The 25,506-nt window shown below is 40.6% G+C and overlaps 15 protein-coding genes across 15 annotated transcripts; 4 read left to right on the top strand and 11 right to left on the bottom strand.

The window, feature by feature from the left end:
- Nucleotides 1–89: 89 nt before the first annotated feature.
- Nucleotides 90–1,865, bottom strand: MET1 (uroporphyrinogen-III C-methyltransferase; the record flags this gene model as incomplete). The annotated part of the gene is made up of 1 exon (XM_056229513.1): nt 90–1,865. One exon carries the CDS (start codon nt 1,863–1,865, stop codon nt 90–92), a length of 1,776 nt encoding a protein of 591 aa, XP_056083524.1.
- Nucleotides 1,866–2,599: 734 nt separating this feature from the next.
- On the top strand, nt 2,600–3,181 carry BET3 (TRAPP complex core subunit BET3; the record flags this gene model as incomplete). Its single annotated transcript, XM_056229512.1, has 1 exon — nt 2,600–3,181. One exon carries the CDS (start codon nt 2,600–2,602, stop codon nt 3,179–3,181), a length of 582 nt encoding a protein of 193 aa, XP_056083523.1.
- A 180-nt stretch (nt 3,182–3,361) lies between these two features.
- On the bottom strand, nt 3,362–5,584 carry GPT2 (bifunctional glycerol-3-phosphate/glycerone-phosphate O-acyltransferase GPT2; the record flags this gene model as incomplete). Its single annotated transcript, XM_056229511.1, has 1 exon — nt 3,362–5,584. The coding sequence occupies one exon, from the start codon at nt 5,582–5,584 to the stop codon at nt 3,362–3,364; it is 2,223 nt and encodes a 740-aa protein (XP_056083522.1).
- Nucleotides 5,585–6,298: 714 nt separating this feature from the next.
- Nucleotides 6,299–7,384, top strand: CCP1 (cytochrome-c peroxidase; the record flags this gene model as incomplete). The annotated part of the gene is made up of 1 exon (XM_056229510.1): nt 6,299–7,384. The coding sequence occupies one exon, from the start codon at nt 6,299–6,301 to the stop codon at nt 7,382–7,384; it is 1,086 nt and encodes a 361-aa protein (XP_056083521.1).
- A 207-nt stretch (nt 7,385–7,591) lies between these two features.
- Nucleotides 7,592–8,185, top strand: PAM17 (Pam17p; the record flags this gene model as incomplete). The annotated part of the gene is made up of 1 exon (XM_056229509.1): nt 7,592–8,185. One exon carries the CDS (start codon nt 7,592–7,594, stop codon nt 8,183–8,185), a length of 594 nt encoding a protein of 197 aa, XP_056083520.1.
- Nucleotides 8,186–8,343: 158 nt separating this feature from the next.
- Nucleotides 8,344–10,941, bottom strand: OAF3 (Oaf3p; the record flags this gene model as incomplete). The annotated part of the gene is made up of 1 exon (XM_056229508.1): nt 8,344–10,941. One exon carries the CDS (start codon nt 10,939–10,941, stop codon nt 8,344–8,346), a length of 2,598 nt encoding a protein of 865 aa, XP_056083519.1.
- A 257-nt stretch (nt 10,942–11,198) lies between these two features.
- LAS1 (rRNA-processing protein LAS1) lies at nt 11,199–12,704 on the top strand (the record flags this gene model as incomplete). Its single annotated transcript, XM_056229507.1, has 1 exon — nt 11,199–12,704. One exon carries the CDS (start codon nt 11,199–11,201, stop codon nt 12,702–12,704), a length of 1,506 nt encoding a protein of 501 aa, XP_056083518.1.
- Nucleotides 12,705–12,841: 137 nt separating this feature from the next.
- Nucleotides 12,842–13,828, bottom strand: TFA2 (transcription factor TFIIE subunit TFA2; the record flags this gene model as incomplete). The annotated part of the gene is made up of 1 exon (XM_056229506.1): nt 12,842–13,828. One exon carries the CDS (start codon nt 13,826–13,828, stop codon nt 12,842–12,844), a length of 987 nt encoding a protein of 328 aa, XP_056083517.1.
- Nucleotides 13,829–14,543: 715 nt separating this feature from the next.
- Nucleotides 14,544–15,821, bottom strand: KTR2 (mannosyltransferase KTR2; the record flags this gene model as incomplete). Its single annotated transcript, XM_056229505.1, has 1 exon — nt 14,544–15,821. The coding sequence occupies one exon, from the start codon at nt 15,819–15,821 to the stop codon at nt 14,544–14,546; it is 1,278 nt and encodes a 425-aa protein (XP_056083516.1).
- A 338-nt stretch (nt 15,822–16,159) lies between these two features.
- Nucleotides 16,160–16,984, bottom strand: UTP30 (Utp30p; the record flags this gene model as incomplete). Its single annotated transcript, XM_056229503.1, has 1 exon — nt 16,160–16,984. One exon carries the CDS (start codon nt 16,982–16,984, stop codon nt 16,160–16,162), a length of 825 nt encoding a protein of 274 aa, XP_056083515.1.
- Nucleotides 16,985–17,378: 394 nt separating this feature from the next.
- Nucleotides 17,379–18,566, bottom strand: TIF1 (translation initiation factor eIF4A; the record flags this gene model as incomplete). Its single annotated transcript, XM_056229502.1, has 1 exon — nt 17,379–18,566. One exon carries the CDS (start codon nt 18,564–18,566, stop codon nt 17,379–17,381), a length of 1,188 nt encoding a protein of 395 aa, XP_056083514.1.
- Nucleotides 18,567–18,933: 367 nt separating this feature from the next.
- On the bottom strand, nt 18,934–20,784 carry GLG1 (glycogenin glucosyltransferase GLG1; the record flags this gene model as incomplete). The annotated part of the gene is made up of 1 exon (XM_056229501.1): nt 18,934–20,784. The coding sequence occupies one exon, from the start codon at nt 20,782–20,784 to the stop codon at nt 18,934–18,936; it is 1,851 nt and encodes a 616-aa protein (XP_056083513.1).
- Nucleotides 20,785–21,338: 554 nt separating this feature from the next.
- Nucleotides 21,339–21,935, bottom strand: RPS21A (40S ribosomal protein eS21; the record flags this gene model as incomplete). Its single annotated transcript, XM_056229500.1, has 2 exons — nt 21,339–21,578; nt 21,912–21,935. 2 exons carry the CDS (start codon nt 21,933–21,935, stop codon nt 21,339–21,341), a joined length of 264 nt encoding a protein of 87 aa, XP_056083512.1.
- Nucleotides 21,936–22,235: 300 nt separating this feature from the next.
- On the bottom strand, nt 22,236–24,047 carry TRM2 (tRNA (uracil(54)-C(5))-methyltransferase; the record flags this gene model as incomplete). The annotated part of the gene is made up of 1 exon (XM_056229499.1): nt 22,236–24,047. One exon carries the CDS (start codon nt 24,045–24,047, stop codon nt 22,236–22,238), a length of 1,812 nt encoding a protein of 603 aa, XP_056083511.1.
- Nucleotides 24,048–24,488: 441 nt separating this feature from the next.
- Nucleotides 24,489–25,364, bottom strand: RHO4 (Rho family GTPase RHO4; the record flags this gene model as incomplete). Its single annotated transcript, XM_056229498.1, has 1 exon — nt 24,489–25,364. One exon carries the CDS (start codon nt 25,362–25,364, stop codon nt 24,489–24,491), a length of 876 nt encoding a protein of 291 aa, XP_056083510.1.
- Between the last annotated feature and the right edge of the window lie 142 nt (nt 25,365–25,506).

The raw sequence follows: 25,506 nt of genomic DNA, 5'->3' as shown, positions 1-25,506 counted from the left end.
CAATAAGGAATCTGGAGACTGCGTACATGAGGGAAGTAAAATCTAATGCTAGTAATCGAATAATATCCTGTTATATACAAGAGTTCACGCTATTTAAATAAACTATCCGTATCAACCTCAAATTCTCTAAAACCTTCGTCAACAACGTATTTTCTTGATTCACTCAAATTTGATACATCTTGATCAGCTAACGCGTTCACAGCCTTACCTACAACCAAGACACCTGGAGGCCTTGATCCAATCTCCTCTACCACTTCCGGCACCCACTTTAGAAGAGTTCTAGTGACACGTTGATCAGGACACGAGCCTCTCTCAACAATTGCAGCAGGAACATCACTATCCCACCCATGTTTCAAAAGCTCTGTAATGAGGACATTGGCTCTATGCAACGCCATCAAGAAAACTGTAGTTCTACTTTTAACGAACTCAGGGATCTCGGGTAGAGCACCCTTCCTACCGGTTCCGGTACATATGAGTACTTGATCTGCAATATTACGTTGTGTAGCAGGTATCTGAGCCAATACGGTACAAGCTAGGGAGGAGCTGATGCCTGGTAGAACTGATGGGATATACCCGCGATCCTTGAAGAAATTGAATTCTTCACCGCCACGACCAAAAATATACGGATCGCCTTGCTTCAAACGCACCACTTTCAATCCGTCCATCAGGGATTCTAGGCCTTTGGCCAGTAGTTCCTGTTGTGCTCGTTCTGCATTACCGGGGAATTTCTTGGCTATAAACGTTTCGGTTTGTGTAGGTATCAAGTCTAAAATGGCTTGAGGAACTAGTTTATCTGCTAAAATTATATCCGCAGTCTTTATCTCCTGCAATGCTCCTATTGTTAACATAGATACTGAACCTGGTCCACTTCCGACCAATGAAATTTCCCCCTGCGTTTCGGGACCTTTCTTCTTTCCAACCTCCGATAACTGTAGTTGTTCGGTTTCCCTTCCGAGCTTCTCATTAGCGGGGGAGACTATGCCCTCTATAGCAGACTCCTGCTTCGCTTTCTTTGTTGTAGAGGAAGGTATTTCGAAATCCTCCAACTTAATGTCGCTCAACTTGTTCATGGGGTAATACTCCATTATCTGAGATAACCATCGAGTTCTCTTCAGTCTCTGTTCCCTGCTAGTCATTTCAAATTCACGAATTAGCTTATTGAATTTATGACTTTCCCATCCATCTTCGTCTAGCCCGTAACCAAATCCAGGCAATGACATGTCAGTTTGATAGTATTTTTCCTTCAACAGGATCTTATGGTCTTCGTTTATAATACGGTCTTTCAAATATCCCATGTTTATCACGACTTCGGATATATTGGGAGGTAAATGAGACACTATATCTCTTTTTATTCTATTGGCCAGGATGTATCCATTACCATTAGTAGTTACTGCGATTTGCAAACCGCTTCCCTTGGGGTCCATCCACGTTGGTATCATGTTGAAGGTCGAGAACTCTGGCTTGTGAAAAGTGTTTATAGGGATTCTTAGTTTTTGACATTGCCAGAAGATTTCATCACATAGGTTGCTTTGGGCTACGGGTAGATCTACAAATACTCTATCCACGACTTTGCACACTAGGGACCTCCCCAGAGTAGTCAAATCGGATAAAGCAAACCCCCTCTCTATTACCTGAAATTTCTCGAAGCACCCAAATTCCATATGCAATTGCTTGGCATGGCTTGTCGACGAGGGACTAACCACAATAGGATTACCACCAGCATTCAAAATGGAGTGAATTCTGTTCTTACAAACGCTTATTGAATCCGTGGACCCTGTGCCAACAAGTAGATGGACTTCGTCAGTAGCAAAACTGGCAGTGATCAGAGGCAATGCTGTGGGTAATGCCAGTAAGTCTCGTACCATTTTTTTTATTTTATTTTATTTTATTTTATTTTTATCTTTTTGTTCTGGTCTATCTCTCTATCTATATTGGTGTATTTACAATCGAGCATCCAAGCGACTCCAAGTAAGGCTTTCAACTCTGTAGAATTTTCAAAACGCTATATACTTATATATCATTTTCACCTTAAACGTCCTCAGCACTCTGCATTCTAGCTGGCGATGGATGATTCATCCATAATGAGCTAAATTTCATTTTGAGTGCCTTCACAGTTTATTATGTGAACCTTTTTTCACCACAATTTGTAATGTCACGTGCAAGATGGCATTCTGCAAAAGGAAATACGTAGAACATGATAATGACTATGACGTATAATGGAAAAACTCGGCTCTCAGAAACCTAATACCGTAAATGGTCTGGCACTGCTACTGTTGTAGTGAATCCTGTTTATTGCAACGATGATTTTTGTTGGGTACGCTAAGACCCACAGAATGATAACGGAACACGTATTGGGACTCAAATGGCGCATGTTTACATACATATTGTTGCTGCGGAAGAACTTAAAGCTGCTAAACCAGCGTAGCATCAAGCAAGAAGATGTTGTAAAATAACCTTCTAGTATTACCCGGCAAAGATGCATAGTCTCCTCTTCATGATAATAGCAATATAGAGAAGATTATAGTTGCGACGGCCGGGGTGAAAGTAGAGGAAAGAGTTACATTCAATCTGCTCACTAGCATCCAGAAAGCGATCGAGAATGGTCTCTACCACACAATCAAGGTCTTTGAAGGCCATAGGAGAAGAGATCTGGAAGAACAAGACAGAAAAGATAAATACAGAATTATTCACGCTAACGTATGGCTCTATAGTGGCGCAATTGTGCCAAGATTATGAACGGGATTTCAACAAAGTGAATGATCATTTGTACAGCATGGGATACAACATTGGGTGTAGGCTCATTGAGGATTTCTTGGCTAGGACGGCGTTACCACGCTGCGAGACCCTAGCAAAGACGAGTGAAGTGCTAAGTAAATGTGCGTTTAAAATATTCTTGAACATTACGCCCAGTATAACGAATTGGTCGCATAGTAAGGACTCGTTTTCGTTGGTCTTGGACGAGAATCCATTGGCCGACTTTGTGGAGTTGCCCATGGACGCTATGAAGTCGCTCTGGTACTCCAACATCTTATGCGGTGTTTTGAAAGGATCTCTGGAAATGGTGCAGTTGGACTGCGACGTTTGGTTCGTCTCCGATATCCTCAGAGGCGACTCGCAAACCGAAATCAAGGTCAAATTGAATAAAATATTAAAAGATGAAATACCAATCGGCGAAGACTAACGGAACCATAAGCATTTTTTTTTTTTTAGATTTTCAGGTTTCTGTTATTACTATTATTTACTTAGATATACATTTTTTTTTACATAGAAATGTTCTCCCTTAATGTTTTTCGGTTGTTGTTTTCATAATATTATATACGAACATCGTCAATACTTTGCTCTCTTGTTTAGCTTTTCGCAATTACTCTTTCTTTTCGTGTTCTCTTTTTTGTCTTACTAGTGAGGCAATCTTGGAAGAGATATCCGTGTCGCGAGTATTTTCTTTGTTCAAGTCGGGATTCTGTGGAGTTTCAACAGTTTTCCCATCAAATTCATCTTCGTCTTCACTGGTTTCTCCTTCACTCTTCCATTGGCCTTGTCTTGTGTCAGAAAAGATGGGGATATCGGTCAATGAGCCTCTCGAGTTCACTCTTGATAGTGCGTTGGAAGCTTGTGAGCCAATAGAATGTATGGAAGATGAACGACTCCTAGATTGACCACTCATGCGACTTATAGATGACTCTGTATCAGAAGAAACATCGTAACCTTCCTTCTTGGAAAAGATCTCGGTGGCCAATTTATCATAATCGGGGAAGACTAGCGGTCCCAGATCATTACAAACAGCAGTTAATTCAAGGCTTAAATTCTTCCTCGTGGATTGAATTTCCTCAATTTTTTTGCCTGGATAAACAATGGAAACGAAAAGTGGTCTTAGCGACTTGAAAAGGTCCACACCGATTTCACCTGTCTTTAAAGACGAATAGGTCGTGAAAACCAATAGTGCATAGAAATAAACGAATTGCACAAAAGGGTTGCTTGAGGGGACCCAGATGCGAAGATAGTGTTGCTTCCTTGCCAAAACGATCAGTAAAATAGAGTAGGTCACGTAAAGAACCGGAGCCAATATCAGCGCCACGATAAGTTTCCATGTGGCCAACAAGTCGGTACCTTTGATCTTAACCAAAGATTTCTTCAAGCCCTCTTTCGCCTTCTTTTCAGAGTACACACGACAGATAATAAAAATTGGAGTGAAGAGGATATATCCCGGTAATGATAGCATGGCAAAAACAGATAACTTGATCAATCTAGTGACTAGAATCACTAGACATCTCAAGGCCTCCAGTTTGGTAGTTTTCAGTTGCATTACTTGGTGGTCTTTCAAGCCCACCAAGTCTAATTTTTTGTTGTAGTCGTATACCAGTTTTTTCAAGTGGATGATAATCGGATCATCCTTGAATTTGGAGTAACCGAAAAGCAGCCTTCTGTTGATCTCCACGATGGCGGGCAAGGGCAATTTGACCTTCAGTGGCTGGTACAGTCTTCTTGCAGCCTGAATGACCATCAAAGTGTCGTAATCGGGGGCATTCTCCGTGACGGAAAACAGTGCGGTTGTGATTTTCTTCAACAGCTTGGAGACGGTTTCGCGGGGGGATTCTTTGTACATCTCACCATATTTGCAGTCCACAATGATAGGTTCGCCGTATTCCAAAACAGCTCTAGATCTGAATTTGTTTCTGTGAAAGTAGTGCAGGCCACAGGGCACAACGGCCACTTTCATGCCAGGGTCGGCGGCTACCGCGCCCAACGCCATGATGGCGACCCCTGCCTTGATGGGCAATAGGGAGGGACGGTCATGGGAGCCGCCTTCAGGGAAGATACCCACGCATCCCTTTGTATGCAAGTGGTCAAAAACGCTCTGGAAGGTTTCCGTATTGTCGATTTTCTCTGCGTACTTAAAGTTGGTACCGTTGGTCAAGAGCCCCGCCACTTTCGCATTGGAAGTTTTGAAGGGCGAGGACAAGATTATGGTTTCGTTATCTGGGATTTCCTTGATTTGAGCGTTGCTCAAGTAATTGGGCAACCCAAGTAGGGACTTGGCAGAGAACCTTTTGGTGAAGTTCACTGGAGTGGACTGTGGGTTCTTGGAGCGGCCTTTGATGATTTCCGGGTGGTTTTTCAAGTCTGGAGCGTAGATTTCAAGATTCTCGTCCACGGATTTTAAGTTATCCTGGATCCTGGGCACAGGGATACCGCCCATGGCGTGGCCAAACAGGGAGATGAACCTTTTCTTGAAACTGGACTCTGCAGTAATGAAGCAGGGCATCCTAGACCGGGACTCTCCCGCGGACGTCTTCAGCAAACGGGTCTGGGCCATCACCAAGGCTGGGTCGATGAACTGATTTGCATGAGGGGCGCACACGAGGATGGTGGGCACTCCGACTTCAGGGACGTTGTACGCACCACGCACCTTGATTTCCCTGAAGAAAATGGTAAACAGAATATTGAAAAGGAAAACAGCTAGGTCATACAGCCACGTATGGATATTGTACACGAACCCATTGTACGAGTTCCTGTACCGTCGGGACGCCTGAGGCACATGGGCAACGGATTTGGCAGTAGCGTGATCGGCAGGGTCAGTAGACATGAATAGGGAAGAGCAGTAGTTAATTTGATGGATGGTTGTGTTGGAGAATAAAAAAGCCCTGCCCTGGTAATCAGAGAGCACAAATCCTATCTTATATTCAAGAGACCACCTACCCTCTAAGGTCCCTTCTCCTCTCAATTACTCCCGCACTTTGCAGTAAAAGGGAGCCTTTTAGTTCGCAAAAGGCGGGGACCCAGCGGGTTACACATCTTCTAAATCAACGCTGGAAAATATCTAATATACATGCCAAGAACAGGCAGGCAGACAGGGAAACAAGTCACGCACAATGTCAAACCTCAGTCCCTGGATCATGATTGCACTACAATGCGATTTCATCGTGTGTGCCACCCGCGGGACCTCAGCGTTATATACCCTACACGATGTTGGAATGATTTCATCCGCACCCAGGGATTTTCTCCGGCGATTCCAAAGTCAACGATTATCCGCTATTTCTCATAAACACCACGAGCATTGCGGTTCAAGAATTTCGCCCGTCTGTAGTTCTGTCAAAGGTGTTGATGAGTTATTCGGTACTGAGTAATGAGTAAAATGACTTTCTTGGCGGTCAGGGGCCGGGCCGCGCCGGCTATTACCAAGATAGGAAAGGACCCTGGAACGAAAAGTACTTAAGCAGGCGATAGTGCATGCTTTTCACTTTACACGCATGAACATCAACTTCAGACCGCATACGAACAGTCATATATATTTGCGATTATGGCTACTGCTGTTAAATTCTTACCTGCACTGGGCAGAACCGTTCACAAGAGGTCTCTCTACCTGTTCTCTGCCGCCGCTGCTGCTGCTGCTGCCAGTGCTACTTTTGCTTTCTCACAGTCCCACAAGAAATCGTCGTCCCAGGGAGGCAACGACAATAATGGATGGAACGGCTGGGCGAAGGCTGCTGCGCTAGCCTCCGCCACGCCGCTAGTCCATGTGGCCTCCCCCGAAAAGGAGATGTCGTACGAGGACTTCCAGAAGGTGTACAATGCCATCGCGCTCAAGCTGAGGGACGATGACAACTACGACAACTACATAGGTTACGGTCCTGTGCTAGTGCGCCTTGCATGGCACACGTCTGGGACTTGGGACAAGCACGACAACACGGGCGGGTCGTATGGTGGTACGTACAGATTCAAGAAGGAGTTCAACGATCCATCCAACGCCGGCCTGCAGAACGGCTTTAATTTTCTGGAGCCCATTCACAAGGAGTTCCCTTGGATCTCTTCAGGTGACCTATTTAGCTTGGGAGGCGTAACCGCTGTGCAGGAAATGCAGGGCCCCAAGATCCCATGGAGGTGCGGTAGAGTCGACACCCCAGAGGACACCACCCCCGACAATGGCAGACTACCCGACGCTGACAAGGACGCCGACTATGTTAGGACGTTTTTCCAAAGACTGAACATGAACGACAGAGAGGTCGTGGCGCTTATGGGGGCACACGCTCTGGGAAAGACTCACCTGAAGAACTCCGGGTACGAGGGACCCTGGGGGGCCGCTAACAACGTGTTCACCAACGAGTTCTTCCTGAACTTGTTGAATGAGGACTGGAAACTGGAAAAGAACGAGGCCAACAACAAACAATGGGACTCTAAAAGCGGATATATGATGCTGCCTACTGATTACGCCTTGGTCCAGGACCCTAAGTATTTGAAGATCGTGAAAGAATATGCCGATGACCAGGACAAATTCTTCAAGGACTTTTCCAAAGTTTTCGAAAAACTGTTGGAAAACGGTATAACTTTCCCCAAGGGCACGCCTGGCCCATTTATCTTCAAGACTTTAGAAGAACAGGAGTTATAGGTTAGCGAGGGAACGTTTATTGGTTTCACCCCATACTATTTATTTACCGTTAGTTTAACGTTTATTTATTTATTTTTCATGTCATCTAGTACGTTCGTATTATTACCTCTATAAAAGATGGAAACTGAAAGTAATACGCTGTGAAGGAAAAATGTGCCTTGGGGGAAAGAGCAAAAATATCCAACGAACATTGTCTGCCCCTTCAAAATGTTTGTCAATACCATTAGATTGACATCGCAAAGACTTTTGGCGAGGCAATCAACTGTCGCTGCCGCCGCATTGCGTGCCACCACCACAACACTACCCTTAAGATCATATTCTCAACCTGCATCCCTTCAAAACCCCACTAAGTTGACATGGTCTGATTTTTTCAAGTTAAGAAAACTACAACATAGAATAAATGTCGGCTCTTCGCTATTTTCCATGCTCTTAGGGTGTAACATCTCATGGGCTTACCTCTCAACGATGGAAATAGACCCAACTCAATTGCTTTTGGGATTCGACCCATTTACTGTAATCTCTGCCGGGATAATCGCCTCTGGTACTCTCGGTTACCTATTGGGCCCCACAGTTGGTTCGCAAGTGTTTAAACTCTCCCATGGCAAACAGTTGGTACAGTTTAACGACAAAAATAAAGAGTTCCTGAAGCATATTATTCATAACAGGGTCGATGCCTCTTCCCAAAGTTTCAGTAACCCTGTCCCAGACTATTACGGTGAGAAGATTGGCTCTTTAAAGGAGTACAAACAATGGTTAAGGGACTGTCATGCCTACGCCAAAAAAGCTAACGAATTCTTGTAATAGACTACATGATCCTTTCTTTCTTCTATTACTCTGTGTATATACATATATAAATTAAGCAGTGCCATATATAACGCATATAATTAAACTGAAATGAAAGAAAGGAACAAAAAGCGCGAATATTATTCAAGGTCCTCTTTCCTCTTCCTTTATGACTTTCAAAAAAAAGATACAAAATCTACCGGATCAAAAATGTCTTGAATCATCTCAAATTCAGACACAATTAAATCGTTGTTTGGTAAGGCCGCCGTCACAGGTTCCTGTAATGGTTCCTTTTGCGGCGTTTTCGCTACTTGTTCGTTTGCCATGTTTACGCTGGTATCCGCTTCAGTATGTTTGGCCAGTTGTGAACTTGCATGGTCATAAAAGGATGAGAAAATATTAAACTTGTCCGAATATTTCTCCATATCCAAGAATTCTTGCATCTGTTTCATTCGTATTTGAAACTTAAAACCCGTCATATCATCGTTGTATTTACCTATAGGATAAAACTCATTATTCCATATACTTAAAATATCTGTTCCATGCTGATTACGCTTTTGTACTGTCTTTTCAAATTCAGATATTATTGCACAATCATCCTTCAGCCTCGTATCTTTGGAATCCTTCGAGCTATCGCCATTATCTTCCAGTACTAGTTCATTCAACAAGAACTTCAAGATGATGCTCCATGCATCCTTTTCACACGAGCGATTCAAGATCTTATAACTTATTTTAGCAGTGAACATTTTTCTGAAACAACGATAGTATTCAAAACCAAATTCGTTAAAGTACACAGAAGAAATCCCATAGAGAAATTCTACCATTTTTTTTTTGTCTGCGTACTGAATTGTTTTGAACCGATCTCCTCTGAGAATGAATGCGGGGATAATGACCAAAACTTTATTTGCAACAATTTCCACAATTCTGTTAGTATAAAACTTCACCAGCGAATCTATCTCTAAAGCATCACTGTTGAAAAAATAATTGTAACATTTCTCTGAAATACGAATGATCATATCCCATAAATTTTGGAAACTCTTGTAAAACTCCGCAATGTTGCAGTCATATTCATGGAATATCATTTCTCCGTGTAATAAGCTCAATGAGAATAAATCAATAATCCATTCCATTTCAAAATCAAAATGGCCCATTGTTTTTTGCCCTTTTTTTGACATGGTTTTCAAAATATAAAACTTTCTTTTCAAATCGCTTATTAGTCGATGTAATAAATTCAAATCTACATTTCCTGGGTCATCGTTCAGCGTATCGTTAATCTTCTTCATCAAGGCATCCAGCGGTAACATTTGCATGTACCATGTAGTTATATCTGCCTCTCTTTTGAAATGGCATTGTAATGTTTTCCCAATTTGACATTCTCCACCACTAATAAAACACATTTTCCTATCCCAGAATAAAACGCAACTCCATATTTTCCTGTAAACTGAAACATAATCATCAGGTTTCATTATATCGTATGAAGGTCTTGTATATCGGTTTATTTTAAAAGAATATTTTTCAGGTTGAGAAATGCAATACCAGTTAATGCCCATTTCTTTACATGATGATATTATTATACCCATTAAAATATGACAATATTGAGTTTCACTCCCATCGCCGTCCTCAGGGGCACACCAGTGTAAGAACCTTAGCAACACGAGACACTGTAATTGTAATAAATTACATTTTCTAAGGACCTTTGTCTCAAACAAAAAGTGATTAACAAGAGCCATAAAATTAGAAGTATCAATTTCTTGAAGAATTGGATAAATGTACGGCCTTAATTTAGAAAATTGGACAGAAAGCCGGCATATTTTAATAATCAATAAAATTATGCAAAAAACCATATGATCGTAATGTTTTATAGAAATAGGATTCCCTTCATCGACTATACTTTGATAAAAGGCCCTTATTTCATGACGTAAAACTTTCATATCGAAAATCGGTATCATACTGTAGATTTTTTCCTCGAACAGCACTAAAACTTCATCTTCCAATACCTTCAAAGGAGGCAGATACTCTTTTGCTATAATAGTCTCAGAGTTCTTACCAAATTTTGTAGCATTGTTTTCTCTGTACTTAGCAAATTTATTGAACAACGACCTGTGAATTGTTTGATGCATACGGATGTTATTTCCTTCATCGATAATGTCACTTCTATTATGACGCTCATCGTCGGCATCAAACGTGGATAAGGCTTCAAAAGATTTAGGTAAACTTCCATTTTTCACATTATTGCCATCACTTCCTAATTTATCCATCATTTTCTTGATCGCGATACTCCTAAATGTTACCATCGCTTTCAGATAAGGATCACGGTTTTCAATTGCTCTATCCGTGAACAGGCCAAATAGATTATCAGCAGATCTCTTGGTTTCCAAACAAAATCCATTAGGGATTAAGTCTATGAATAAAGGCGTTTCTTCATTTACTGGAACATAGTAACCTGAAGTTGGCTTTTCTTTTTCTTGCGTTCCTTGCCAGAGATCTTTGTCCTGTCGAGGTTGTGCAAATCTTCTTTTCCTAATGAATCCTGGCCCAGTTTCTTCCGCACGTCTTATTTGCTTCTCCAGGTGGTCAATTCCAGTCAAGGTAGGACCCGTTTCCCGTTGTCCTAGCCTATCGCTCAAATAAACACAACTGTCCATATCTCCTAGCCGTACACACGTTCCACATGGTTTTATTCTGTCGCATTTACTTTTCCTTTTTTTACAATTTGTGCACACCACAGTGATTCTATGTCGTTTTTTTGTTCTCATTTGGGATTCATAGTTCATTATAAAGCTCAGCTGTGACCTGAGCCTGACGGTGGTTGGTAGAAAATGCGAATCAGCTCGTTACTGACGCCATAACAAGGTAAGATTTTAATAGTAAGCTCATGCCATACTGTCATACAAAAATTACCCGGGCATGAGGCTTAACAAGCTCATCACAGTTGTGAGTGAAAAATTACTGGAAAATGGCTATAATGAATGACCTGATCAAAAGACAGCGTTAGATACCAAGAATAAAAGAGCTAGTGAAGGCGTAACTGATGATACCACCGCGCATAGTTCCGTGGAGAAATTTTGCTGAGTTAGAGGAACTAAAAGGTTGGTTTTATCCGAATAGTAAAGACACCATCAATGGTAAGAGGCATCGTGCCGTACAAAGGGTCCAGAGCTACCAACTCAAAGGCTCACAGTATTTACCTCACGTGGTGGATTCTACGGCACAGATAACATGTGCTGTCTTACTAGATGAAAAGGAAACCAGTTTGGGTGCTCATCGGGACTCCATTCCTATACGATTGTCATATGTAATGGCTTTGATTCGGTTCGTCAATGGCTTGTTGGATCCAACGCAACAATCTCAATTCGCCATACCTTTGCACACATTAGCTGCGAAAATTGAACTACCGTCTTGGTTTGTTGACTTGAGGCACTGGGGTACGCATGAGAGAGATTTACCTGGGCTAGAAATGCTTCGTTGGGCTGCCAATGAAGCATTATCATGGCTATATGACCACTATTGGAATGATGAGGAATTAGAAGATGAAGAAGATGATTCGGATGGGGATGGAAACGGTTACGGGTACGAGAGGAATGACAAACTGGAGAGGTATATGGATTCTTTGGCTAAAACACTTGATAAGTGGAAACGGCTTAAAAGTGAGTTTTTAGAATACAAATGGGTGTGGGAAAGTGAACAAGATAGTTTAATCACTAGTAGCAACTTTTCTGGAGATGATCTGGTTAATTACGATTCTCGAAGAGGAAAAGGTGCACTTGAGGCTTCGTCTGAAATTATTATCAGAGAAAATTTACGCCAATGGCAAGAACTCTGGAAATTGTCTATTTATCATAACGCAGTGATTGAAAAATTTTTCAATAACTATGACCAGGTTCTGCTCAAAGTATTAATATTAAATTTAAACAATTTTGATTGGAAGTTAATAGAATGGGTGGCCAGGAATTACAAAACCCAGCAAAATGATGACCATGCAACGACAATGTTGAAAAAAAAATTTCACGTGTGGGAAGAACTACGGAAAAGACTGCTAGATGTTATAATAGAGAATCTTAACAACAAGAATATTAAAAATAAGTGGCAGAACTGGGAGAAAGTCATCGATGAAAATGCATCATACCTGATACTATATCTTTGTCAGTCCATGCTAGCTAAATTTGAAACCGAAAAGGTTAGTGGAAGTTCGTGGAGAAACAAAAAAAGGAAAAAACAACTTGAGAGCACAATGGAGATCGAGGCAAAACTAAAAGAATACGTAGACAACTTGTCATCGAGGTTCAACGATGGCGAAATAAATGTGTATGATCTCACCCCCGCAGAGAAAGGGGACGTTCCAATAAAGGTGGAAATCAGTCCCGTATTGAAAGTTGATACCAACGATATACTGGGTGACTTGAAATCCTTGAAGCAAAGAATGTCTAGTGGGGGAGTGGTTAATAAAACCCAGAACGGAGAGGGCAAAGAAACTTCACCCATGAAAAATTGGTCAAGAGTACAAAATTGGGAACCTAAACCTTTTGGTGTTTTGTGACAATGTTTAATGCTCCTTACCAATACATAGTAGACTATAAAAGCTAAATTGTATGCTGCACCTTAACATACACATGTATATAAACTACAGTCCCTTGATCCTAATATGCAAACGAAAATCATTTAAACAGAGCAGCCTCATACTCTGTGAGAGTAATCTTTCAAGATACCGGTCATATGAGTGTTAGTGACCTTACCCTTTCTTTGTCTCTTCTTCTTAATCTCGACTCTCTTTGTTTGTCTCTTGATTGTTGCAGGATCGACACTAGCAGGTTTCAAACCTAAATCTTGCAGCTTTCTTGGTAATTCTGCAAATTGTGGTAATTGCACGTTTTCCCACATTTTAACGAACTCCTCGTCTATACATTTCAAGTTGCCACCACTGTTGTACCAAACGTATCTTGGAGTCTTATCCTTCTTCGTCCTTAACACCAAGATCTTACTATCCTCCTCCAATTGGTTGATCGTCTCATCACACTGCGGCCAACCATCTTTCAAATCCTTGCAAGAAATACCCTTGAACGTTACTTGTGAACGTAGCAATTTCAGCAGTTCTGATGGAGAATGAACATCGTAAGTGGAAAGGTACTTGAAAGACCCCTTCTTGGGGTCAAACTCAATCCTATCCAGCTTCTTTAAGAGTTCAATGACTTTGTCATCCTTCTTCATTGACAGGTAGTCCAATAATTCGCTCACCAAAACCGGCTTACCTTTCTTTTGAATGTACTCAGTGGCCCACAATAACTTGGAAGAATCGTGGCTCTTCGAAATATCCGTTTGGTTGGCCTGTAAAGCAGCTGCGGCAATGGAGCCGGGCCTTACTTTCTTTGAAGGAGAGCTGCCGAACTCGTCGTCATCTTCGTCGTCATCCAATGAAATGGCATTAGAACTATTACTTCCGGCCTCCTTCTTGATGTCCTCCAACACAGGATTCCTGGCGAAGTTCAAAGCATTCTCTTGTGCACGCTCAGAAGCCGTCCTCTTCCTAGTGGTCCCATCTATAGCGGTTATAGTGTCGTTAGTCTTCTTTTGCCCGACTTTAGCGGGTGCTATCACTGGGGCCGACTTGACTTTGCTTTTGAAGGCGTTCAAGTTGGCCAGCAGAGGGTCCCTGTTTCTACTCATTGCAAATACTCACGGCTCAACGAACTATCCACTGTGGAGCACGGCTATATGTAACGCTTGCTTGCTTTGCCCGGCCTATGATTCTGTATCTGATCTGCCTTCTCACTAATTCTCTTGCCCTGATTTATAAGTAAACTTCTTACCCGAAGTTTTCTCGTCTTTTTCTTTTTCCCTCTCGCATGAAACTTTTTGGATATAAAAGGCGTTAGCCTTACCAGATAACTTACCTTAACGAAATCTGTTGGTTTTGACTTGTAGTTATTATATTCTCTGATTTCTCCCTACAGGAGTATAACAAATTTGTGATACTTCAGGGGGCCTATTGTTTCGCGGTTTATAGAAGCCAGATTTGCCTTTTTTTGACAGACCTCCAATCTATTAGTACTTTCAAATCCGTTGCAATGGCTTCCTTTTCATTGGATTTTCCTCTTTTTCCTTTGGTTTAGTTTATTTTTATATAAGTTATCCCAAGGAGGAGAGAGGAAGAGAATGATGAGTGTCGTAGATAAATCTTCGGTTCCGAATAGTCTGACTATTGGTATTGAGGGAATCCATCTTTAAAACCATCGCCGTTAGAGGTTGCTTCCGGTTTATTCGGTTAAGCGACCCATGAAATGGTGATGACCTAAAGTATGGAACATCTTTCTTTGTGATTCTTTTATTATATATACGTATTTGTGAGTACAAAGTGTAGCATGTGAGCTTGCGCAGCTCGTTATGAGTCATGTTTGAGGAAGTACTTCCCGCTGCCGTCCTTCCACCATCTTCTCAAACAGCTAATGACATTGAGATCGATGTTGTCGGGGTGGTTGCTGTCACAGAGACATCTTTGTTGAAGTCTTAAGTAGTGCGCAGATGGACACGTGCCAAATGGCATATGCTTGTATCCTAGTTCATCAAAATGAATGATTTCATCCCTCTTCAGTAGGAGTGACACGGCAATCGAATGCACTGGCGCGTCTCCCCATCTTTCATAATAAAAACCACCTTTAGAATCCAAATACTCGAAAAATTTGATATATTTTTCACTTCTGAAAAAACTCAAATCACCAATCTCAAAGTTTGTCCAGAAATGGCATAGATTATAGTCGCTGTTGCTGTCCAGGACACCAAATGATTTACCGAAAAAGTCAAAATTCGAGATGAACCCAAAAGCGTTATTTTCCATATCAGCATCCCGAGACTTAGTTTCCTCCAAATATTCTTCGACAGCCTCCCATAGGCTCGGAATGGTGTCTTCGTACTCATACATAGCTATGACAAAGCCGTATTTCTTGTTATTCTGTCTCATCACCTTAAATGGATCGTAGGGGAAATCGCAAAAATACTCCACATCTGGCTCCACTCTAAAGTAATAATCGTATTGATCCAATATTTTTTGTCTAAAGAAAAAGCCAGAGTTGAATCGGCACATGTTTCTATATGATTTCGACCCACCGTATAGGATATTTTTTTCCTCCATCAATTGTAAAGCCTCTTCGAACAGAGTGTCGTTGATCCAAGATGGCCTGTTCCAGTCCTCCGCTGGAATCAAGGCATACTGGGCATTACCACTAGCCATGGCGGTGGTGGCCTCGATGAACTCTTCATCAAATGGAACGTCGTTCAGAAATGTCCAATCGTACTGGAAGTCCTTATTGAAGCGATCTTCCAACGATCTCATGGATCGCAGTGCCCCCGGTAGTTCCCAATTACGCACAAGCATTAGCAGGGTAGCATTTTCCCTCTGCAGCTCTTTTGTTACGGTCTTGCCCGGCAGCTCATCGTTATATGTGTTGCTAGATAGCTTTAGCGTCCAATTCGATCCTCTTCTTCTTGTAGAGTCATACCTCGATGAAGCCTCTCGAGATCTCTCTAGAAAATATGAATCCAGCTTTAGCTGTCGTTGATGACGTACAAGTGCAAGCCAACATGCTTGAGCTATCAAGCAAAGTAGAAGACTCCCTAAAAGTAGTTTTTTAAACTTTAAAAGAAATACCTTGCGGATTTGCATGGGGCCCATACACTTTTAAGCATCAACTATTGTGCTGTAAAGAACGCGAAAAAAAGCGTTGTTTTTATGTATAAAACTGACTTCTTTGAAAAGTCGAAGACTCAAGAATAATACGAGGGAGAGGAATGATGCCTCATTAGATCGGTTTAATTTTTATAGGTGTCTCATTCATTTTTTTTTACTTTTTTTTTCCCGCCTAGTAAGTTGCTATTAATATCGAAATTCTTGAAAGAAATTAAAGTTTAAAATACTGTAACAATTGTATAGCTTTGTCACAAAATCACGCTTTTTCATTGCGACCATGTAAATATAGTATGTAAAAAAATAATATTTCAGCCCTATAATCTTATATCACTCAGATCCTCACTTTCGTGGTTCTCCTTAGGTTCTGTGAATTGGTATATGGGTAAACTAGTACTGTTACTGGTCTTGACAAATATAGATACTATTCCGCCTTTGATGACACCGCCTTGCGGCCTCTTACTCCTATCGGTTAAAAAGTTCACTACGTCTTGGATATTTTGTAAAATTTCAGGAATGAGATGTTTTTGAATGTGTCCGACTCTGACACTTAAGCAATTGTCATCATTGGGGATATATGAAGTGTTCTTGCATATACTTCTCAACTGCGCTCTTACATAAATAGGGTCGCATTTTTCAGCCATTTGTTGCCGTTTCAGCTTCACTTCTTTGGACATTCGAATCATGTATGGTAATTTTTTACTACCATGATAAAATCTGTTGCCAAGCACATCCGGAAGTAGATGGTGGACTCTATAATCAGCGACGATTAAATCAAAATCCTTATACAGCTGAGTTAATTTATTGCCTCTGAATCTACGCCTTAAGTTCTTGACGCTTATAATTTCCTTAAACAAATCTGATGTGTGCTCGTCTTTTGTCAAAGTCTCTCTATACAAAGTGGACGGATCTTTGGTGATGAGCAGTATACCCAAATCTCTTGGTTTGGATAGCTTACATCTGCTCAATGGGATAACACGGGGAATGTTGTCCCTTTTTATGCCCATCTTCTTTCCCATGTTGATAATCATATGGATGTCTTTATCATTTTGTAGGGATGCGTTTTCCTTACATTGTGAAAGTAGAGAAATCAGTGCCTTCTCTGCTAGCCCATTTTTTATAACATTAGCTTGGTCAAACATCCCAGATCTTTATCAATAATTCTCAATAAATGGCTTTTCTTTTTCTGATTCCAACTATTGTTCTGTAGGGCATCGATTGCTCTCTTTTCTTTTCATATGTAATTTTTTTCAGGAATTTGAAAATTTCACCAAGATATGTGCGAGATGCAAAAAACGAAAAAAGTAGTAATAGCAGTATTCTAAGCAAATTTTCGTGTTCTGAGCCTCTTTAAGCCTTATAAGATCGTACGCATTGGTTCTTATACTTTAACTGACGCCAGATGATTATGAGAAGAAAAAAATGTAAAAAGAAAAACAAATTAAATACAAAAACATATATAATTTTTATGGCACATATGTTGCGTTATCAAGATACCTTACTATATAATTTCATTTTTTAGAAGCTTTGCGCCCCTTAGTTCAATAAAGTAGCAATGTCGGATGGCAATTCTTCAATTTGAGTGGAGTAGAACTTTTCTAGTTCTCTCATAGCACCGACATCTTCATTGGTAACAAAGTTGATGGCAACACCCTTTCTACCGAAACGACCACCTCTACCGATTCTATGAATATAGTTTTCCTTGTTAGCTGGCAAATCGTAGTTGATAACCAAAGAAACTTGTTGGACATCAATACCTCTGGCTAATAAATCAGTGGAGATCAAGATTCTAGAAGAACCACTTCTGAATTCCTTCATGATGGTGTCTCTTTCCTGTTGTGGTAAGTCGGAATAGATGGCAGAGACGGTAAATTTGTCGTCTCTCAATTTGGTGGTCAATTCCTCGACCTTTCTTCTGGTGTTACAGAAAATAACTGCTTGGGTGACAGAGATAGAGTCGTATAAATCGGTCAAACATTCGTATTTGAAATCCTCCTCTTCAACATTGACATAGAATTGTTTGATACCTTCCAAAGTCAATTCATCCTTCTTAACCAGGATTCTGACAGGGTTTCTCATGAACTTTGTGGTAACTTCCAAAACGTCGTTTGGCATAGTAGCAGACAAAAGAACAACTTGAGTGGTTGGTGGAAGTACGGTGAAGATTTGGTAGATTTGTTCCTTGAAACCAGAAGACAACATTTCATCGGCTTCATCTAGAATGAACATCTTGATCTTGTCAGTTCTAAATCTACGTCTTTGGATGTTGTCGAAGACACGACCTGGGGTACCAACAACGATTTGAGCGTCTCTCAAACCTTCAGCGTCTTCAACAAAAGAAGTACCACCGATACAAGCATGGACCTTGATGTCCATGTGGAAAGCCAAGGCCATCACAACCTTTTGAATTTGCAAGGCCAATTCTCTGGTTGGAGCCAACATCAAAGCTTGAGGAGCCTTGACGGAGGTGTCAATTCTTTGCAAAGCAGCAATGGAGAAAGTACCAGTCTTACCAGTACCAGATTGAGCTTGAGCCAAGACATCGTGACCTTCAATGATAGGCATGATGGCACGTTGTTGAATGGCAGATGGTTCTTCGAAACCGTAACCGAAAACACCTCTCAACAAGTTTTCGTCCAATTCCATGTCATCGAACTTGTAGACGACTTTGTCATAGTTGGTTAGAATTTGCGATTCTTCAACGTCAGTAATACCTTCAGACATTTTGTATGTGATTAGAAGGGAGTCGTTTAACGAGTTTGTTATAAAGTGATCAAAACTAACATAGCTATAGGCGACAATTCTTTCTAAATGTCGAACCTGCATGTATTCATATCTTCGTTCGCTGATGGCAGCTCGAGTTCCTACCACTTACTAGACGAGAGAGAAAGCAAAAAATTTTCAGTCACTATAAACGTTGAGAAGAAAGAAATGTAGATATAAATATTGGATATTATCAACAATGATCTAAACCGCCAAACCTGTATTTGAAAATGAATAGAATTCCTATGCATTTTCAGTGAGAGCGGAGGAGTCTCCTTACGTAGCTATGTCTTTTCATGTGTTCTGAAATATATATCTATTTGAAAGCTCATTTTACTGCATATTCAAAAATGTCATCTGGGAAGCACCTTTCCACTTTGGATAGGTAATCTGAAGCTTCCCAGTCAAATTTGAAGTTTGGCAGTTCTTCTTGCGGCTTACCGGATTTACATTCTGCGGGCTTTGCTCCCTCCTGTGAATCTTCAGCGGCACTTGACTTTGCTTTTCCCTCACCTTCATTTTCACCTTCAACGGCTTCTTCTACCCCATCATCGAAAAACTCTGTTTCTTCATCGTCGATTGCATCTGTCTCATGCACGTCTGGAAGAAATTCCTCGTAACCCTCCTTCTCCTTTTCTAAATATTGTATATTGTCATCAATAAGCCCATGCTGCTTTACATCCTCTGATAAGTCAGTATTAGAGGCAATAGAATCTTGCATATGATTCATCGAATTTTTTTGTTCAGGCTCTGGATTGCTATCATCGGCACTATCACCACTTTCTTTTGGGTGCTCACCGTTTTCATTTTTGGGCCGAACACTTACGTCATTATTTATAGTACTAGGCTCTTGTAGATTCTCTATGAGACTTTTTTGTTCAGATCCTGAAGTGGTATTGTCTGTTGCGTCACCATCATTTGTGTGCTCTTGCGGTTCATTTGTATACTGGGCACTTACGTCATTACTGGGGACGACGGGTTCCTGTATATCATTGATAGAACTTTCTTGGTCAGATCTTGGGCTGCTGTTATTTTCATTGCCGTCATTCTCGTTTGGTTGCTCATCATTTTCAGTTGCCTGCTGACTGATTGAATAATCCTTATTGATGAAAGTTGTCAGCCACTTAGTGAAATCCAACGGAACAGGGTTGGAGGGAGGCTCATTACCCGAATCTTCGATGTTATCCCCTGGCGTGTTCGTTGCTGCAACCTCGGGAACAGGGGCAGGTTCACTTACTTGAGAAATTTCTTCTGTTGATGTTTTTGTGTGGTCGTTTTCAGTATCATCAAAGTCATCGATGCCCACCTTAGGCACTTCAACTTCAACTCCATTTTCTTTCTTAAACTCGTTGTACACTTCATTCCATTGATCATGATATTCGTTTTTGATGAAATTTTTCTGAGACCACAGGGACCATGGTTTATGTCGCCCAATGAAGTGAATCAGTTTGATGGTTGGTTTGAAATAATTCATGGCGGGTGAAGATTCATAGCCAAGATTAGGGGTGGTCACATTATATGTAAATGATAATTGTACCCACTCTCGGGGAAAACTTTCTTTGATCAGCTCATCTGTACAACAGTTTTGATTGAAGAACTGGTTTAAAATGCCCTGATCAGAGCCATCAATTGAAGTGTTTTCGAGAATATAATCTTGCAAACCGGATGCAGTACCGGCATCTGGTATCAGAATCATAACACCGCTATTGAACATATCGGGCCAGCCAATGTCAGCAGCAGCGCCAATCTGTAACTTGTTTTGTTTAGACATGATGTCAAACAGTCTTAAAAATCCTTTATTCAAGGGTAAAGTGTCTGAATCCAAGTAAAGTACCTGTTCAAATTGAGTTAATTCCCATAATCTTGCCTTGATTAGAGCAGCAGATAATTCAGGCCTTTTCAAAAGAGCTAAATTTTCGCTGTTTCTTTGCACACTTTCATCTTGAAATTCTAAAGGGCTCACTAAAACAATTTTGGTGTATACTGAATTAAGAAGGTCCTTGGCGAAACCGCTTAAGGTATCATTGAATAAGGAAGTCGTCACAATAAGGCAAGTTTGAATACTATCTTTTTTGCCTGCTTCCTCTAAAAATTTATTTACTTGGTGGCCAAGGGCAAACACGCCTGGCAAATAATCTGCGGAGTACAGTAGTGTTGCAATAGCCAGTTTCCTAGACATTTTGTATCCTTCCACTGTAAGATAGCAATATTCCTAGAGAATTTTCACTACGGAGGGTTCAATATATCAAAGAAAACTAAGCATAATGGCATAATTTGCAAGCAAGGAACAACCTCTTCAGGCACCTCTTTCTTTGTTTCCCTTACTCGACATATATAGCACCCGTTTGATCAGTCTGTCTAAAAGTAACATAAGGTTTTCAATACGCTTTGACTCCTGAAAAAATATAATATGCACAAACAGTAATAATATTTACGGGGGGTTTTTTTCTAGCTCAGAGGCTTTCTTAGGGACTCCGCATATGCGGAACCTTAAACAGAATAGCCAAGAATAGCAATGACTGTTCAACTTTAACAGGATACGGTTGTCTAAAAATACAAAATATTATTATAACCTAAATACCTATAGAGTACCTAAAACGTTTCATCGAAGATTCGACGGATTAAAACATATGATGAAAAGATGGTAGGGAAGAGAAAAAAAAATTGCTAGTGTTCATTTATTAATTCAACAATATGAAGCTTATATCAAAGAAAATTTATCCTTTCCTCTTTTTAACGGGAGTAAGACCAGACGTTCTTCAACAAACCATCGTTTTGAGCCAAACGGTTCAAAGAGTCATCGGATTCACCTCTGGATCTGACGTAACCGGACAAAGCGTAGGTAACGTATTCACCTGGAATGGCACGGCCTTCTTCATCAACCTTGGCAACGTTGATTTGAACAGATGCATGGTCATCAGCCTTGATAATTCTGTTCGTGGCAGAACATTTTCTTGGAACGTAAAGTTCGACCTGAAATAATAAAATTCATTTGTTAGTTATACTAGTCACAAAAGTAGGATTTCCGCAAGGGAGTGCGTAACGCTCTGATCAATGTAAAGAAAGTAATGGGAGATTTTGCGTCCAGAACTGTTCAGCCTCATCAACTCTCGAAGCTGCTCCACAAAGCTCCCTTCAATATCTGAATGGTACTCATAAACATATCTTCTCCACATTTTAGAGAGCCCTTCCTCTGCGCTTCCACCACGAATGGCTTTTTCGATCATTAATTCATTCAGTAACGCACTGCCCGTTTATTCATCACTGATAGATAAATTGCTCGGAAAAAAAAAGTCCCTAACATACTAATTGGCCCTTGTCGTTTTCCATTTTGGTATGATCTTTTAATGGTTGTTATATGATAAACTGTCGCCTCACCACCACATTTAATTACCCAAAATTTAATACTACAGTTTGAAATAGCATATATGAATTTTTCAAGAAAATGCCAGGCACGTTATCACTTTGTACGCAAAAGGTTTTTCATTTCCTCTTTTCTTTCACTTTATGGAAAACTTGCAAAAAAATAAAAAGCTCTGGGTCTTAAAATGTACGGATTCTAAAATTAGAGGATCAAGTTTGTTTTTCTTGAGATTCCTACATATTTTGAACATTTTTGTATATATGCAATCAAACTCTTTTCATTATACATACACTCTCAACATGATGTGTCTGCGGAAAGAAATCAAATCCTCTTATGCTTTCTATCTGGTAAGCTGAACCGTTTTCTGTTTCTTTGAGAAAGTACTCGACGTCACGTGCTTGGGAATGCACATTACATGAAATGTATACGATTTTCGCTGGATTGTATGCGGCTAATTGCTTCAAGAATAATTCGTCACAACCTTTACGTGGTGGATCTAGAATCACGGAAGTTCTGTCACTAGCAGTATCAATAGACTCAAAAAGCTTTTCGGCTTTACCGACAATGAATCTACAGTTTTCAACACCATTTGCCTTTGCGTTTTTTTCTGCAAAAGAGACACTATCAGCAGAGATTTCTACACCAATCACCTTGTCTACACCCTTGGAGCTACATATACTGAAAAGGCCTGATCCACAGTAAGCATCTACCAAGAATCTTGACTCGTTTTCACCGTCCTTGGTTGAATTTTGCAAATTATCACGGACGTATTTGGTAATTACTGGCAAGATGGCATTATTATTTTGGAAAAACTCACCTGCGCTGAAATTAAAAGTATAACCATCTACATACTCAGTGACGATTTGTCTAGAATTTGTGACGCATGTCTTGGCCAGCTTAACATTGTGCTCTTCGTCTTCAACTTCGACATAGCTTATATTGCCATTCTCATCTCTGGATCCTTCCTCTGTTAATTGTTCCGGAGTCGGTTTAGAAGGGTCTAGAATGATGGTGTTTTCTCTTAGTAAAATAGTAGCCCCCTTTTTATAGTTTTTAAACTCCTCCTCAAACTTTCTTCTTTCATTAGTCAATCCTATGTTGAGGACTTCAGTGGCAAGTACACATTCATCAATATCTAATATCGAAGCATGCCCACCAATATGCAAAGTATCCTTTCTCCATTGAGGTCTACCTTTTTGGCCAAATCCCAGGGGAGGTCTTTCTGTTAGTTTTTTCTCCTTTATCCTGGGCATGTCAAAATGGGGCGTAATTTTTGTTCTATAGCCAAATTGTAAAGGAGAAGCTACGGTGGTGCCGAATTGAGGTAAAAGGTTTTCAGCAACCAACCTCGGTGCAAAAAATTTGTAGGCATTCATGATTGTTTTCCTTTTCAGTTTTAGCTGATCATCATAAGTTAAGAATTCTAATTGACTCCCTGAAGACTTCCCAAAGTATTTATCTCTAATTAAGTCATCTCTTCTCATTGGAGACTTCTCTATCACGTCTAATAAATCACTCTCGACATAGTAGGGATGTGTCTTGAAAACTTTGATATTGACCATATCACCTGGTAGCCCAAAGGGTATGATGACGACTTGTTTCTTTCCTGGCTCAACAGGATTATCAATCAAGGCCAGGCCGTTGCCGTTAGAAGTAATTTCCAAGACCTTGACGTTTTTTACCTCCCTGTGATACTGTAAAACGATGGGGCCATCTACTCTAGACTTATCGTTCAAAATTGCAGTAACGTCATTCAGAACTTGCTCTCTGGATAAATCCTGAGATTTCAACAAATCGTTCACTTCGAACTCTAAGACACCCATAGGAGAAGTTGCATCGACTTTTTTTGCCTTGTACCTTCTCAACTTTGGTTTTTTGGCCTTCGTCTGCTTTGTTGGATCTGCAACAGTAGAAGAAAGTCTTTTGTTGTCGCCGATCTGTTTCACTGTTGATGCTGGAGTTGTAATATTTTCAGTCATTCCAAAAATTGGTGCGCAATAGTGACTCTTAGTGAGATTGTGGCGGAAATAGAGGCTAGATCTGAATATAGGTCTTTGTAAGAGCCAGAATTGACGCATGCATGTTATTATGCCTGAACATATCCATCGAGGAGATGAGATGAGGTTCAACCTTCTTATGTGAAATTTTCCAGGAAAAGAAAAAAAAGAATGGGCACGTAAACACTTCGTACATAATGAGAGCCAATGTCATCTGATTGACTTCTGCTAAGTTTTAGTAGACTTGTGCTTTGAACTATGTAAACGTTGTGTTAAAACCATGTTGCACATTACATTAGATTATCACTTTTTTAGAATTATATGGGAATGAATCAGAATTGACTAGAGTAAATTAGATGAGATAAATTAAATTAGGGTTTGAATTAGATTAGACCAAGAGTGTTCTATCTTAATTAAATAAAGTAGCAGGATGTAGTGAAAGTGTGCATAGTTTTTCCCACTGCCTTGGGGAGCTGTTAATACGTTCAGAACGGATTGACTGAAATTTTCTGATTTCTATCCTCACATTAAAGTACACTTGTTTTTTCTTAGTCTTTTCGTTCTAGAGACAGAGATGCTGGTATCTCCAACAGAGAAATCGATACTTGACTTGGCAGAGTTTTTCTTGAATGGATTTTTGATTGTATGTGTAGAGTCCTTTGTAGCGTATAACGAATCAGAAAGTAATGAGTGTATGGCAGTTTCAAACACTTCATTAACATTTTCTTTCAATCGTGCTGAGCATTGAACATGCGAGAACGCTCCTAGCCGCTTGGCCAGAGATTCTGCCACAGTAGGTTCCACCAAATCTGAAAGGTTATCAGCTTCGTATAGGTCTGACTTGAGACCGACCAGCATTATAGGTGTGGAGGGACAGAAATGTTTGACCTCTGGAAACCAAAGGTCTTCAGCATTCCGGAGCGATGTCTTATTTCCGACAGAATAACAAATCATCAGCACGTCGGCATTCGTGTATGATAGCGGCCTGAGTCTGCTGTACTCCTCTTGCCCAGCAGTGTCCCACAGTGCCAGCTCTATAACCTGTCCCCTAGGGCCCTCTATATTTGTCACATAATTCTCAAAGATAGTGGGGATATAATCTGTCGGGAATGTTCCCTGGACATAAGATATCAAAAGGCACGTCTTTCCTACAGCACCATCCCCCACAACAACTATTTTCAAGTGATAGTCAGGCAGTTTATTGGTACGTTTCATTTGCTCAAAACTAGGAATGGTGGAAAGGCTTCTCGCAAACGGGGTTGGCAGTCTGGGAAGATTCTTTTCGTCTAAAGGTCCGGACGATTCATTAAGTGCGGTACTAGAAAGTGACCCCTGCGAATTTATGTCATTTTGTTTTCCACCATGGTTGCCTTCTCGCTTAAACAATAGAGCATTCATGGGACCTATAGATCGGATGTTTGGAATTTTGAGTGGTTGATGTAAGGTCGGCACAATATAAGTTATATGTATTGTGTCTTCGTAATGTAAGGCTATAGCGACTAAATCAGATCATCCCGAGATGATGCGCAGAAAGTCGCAT

Source organism: Saccharomyces kudriavzevii (genome assembly GCF_947243775.1).
Source record: "Saccharomyces kudriavzevii IFO 1802 strain IFO1802 genome assembly, chromosome: 11".
NCBI lineage: Eukaryota > Fungi > Ascomycota > Saccharomycetes > Saccharomycetales > Saccharomycetaceae > Saccharomyces > Saccharomyces kudriavzevii.
This window is presented reverse-complemented; position numbering and strand designations above follow the sequence as displayed.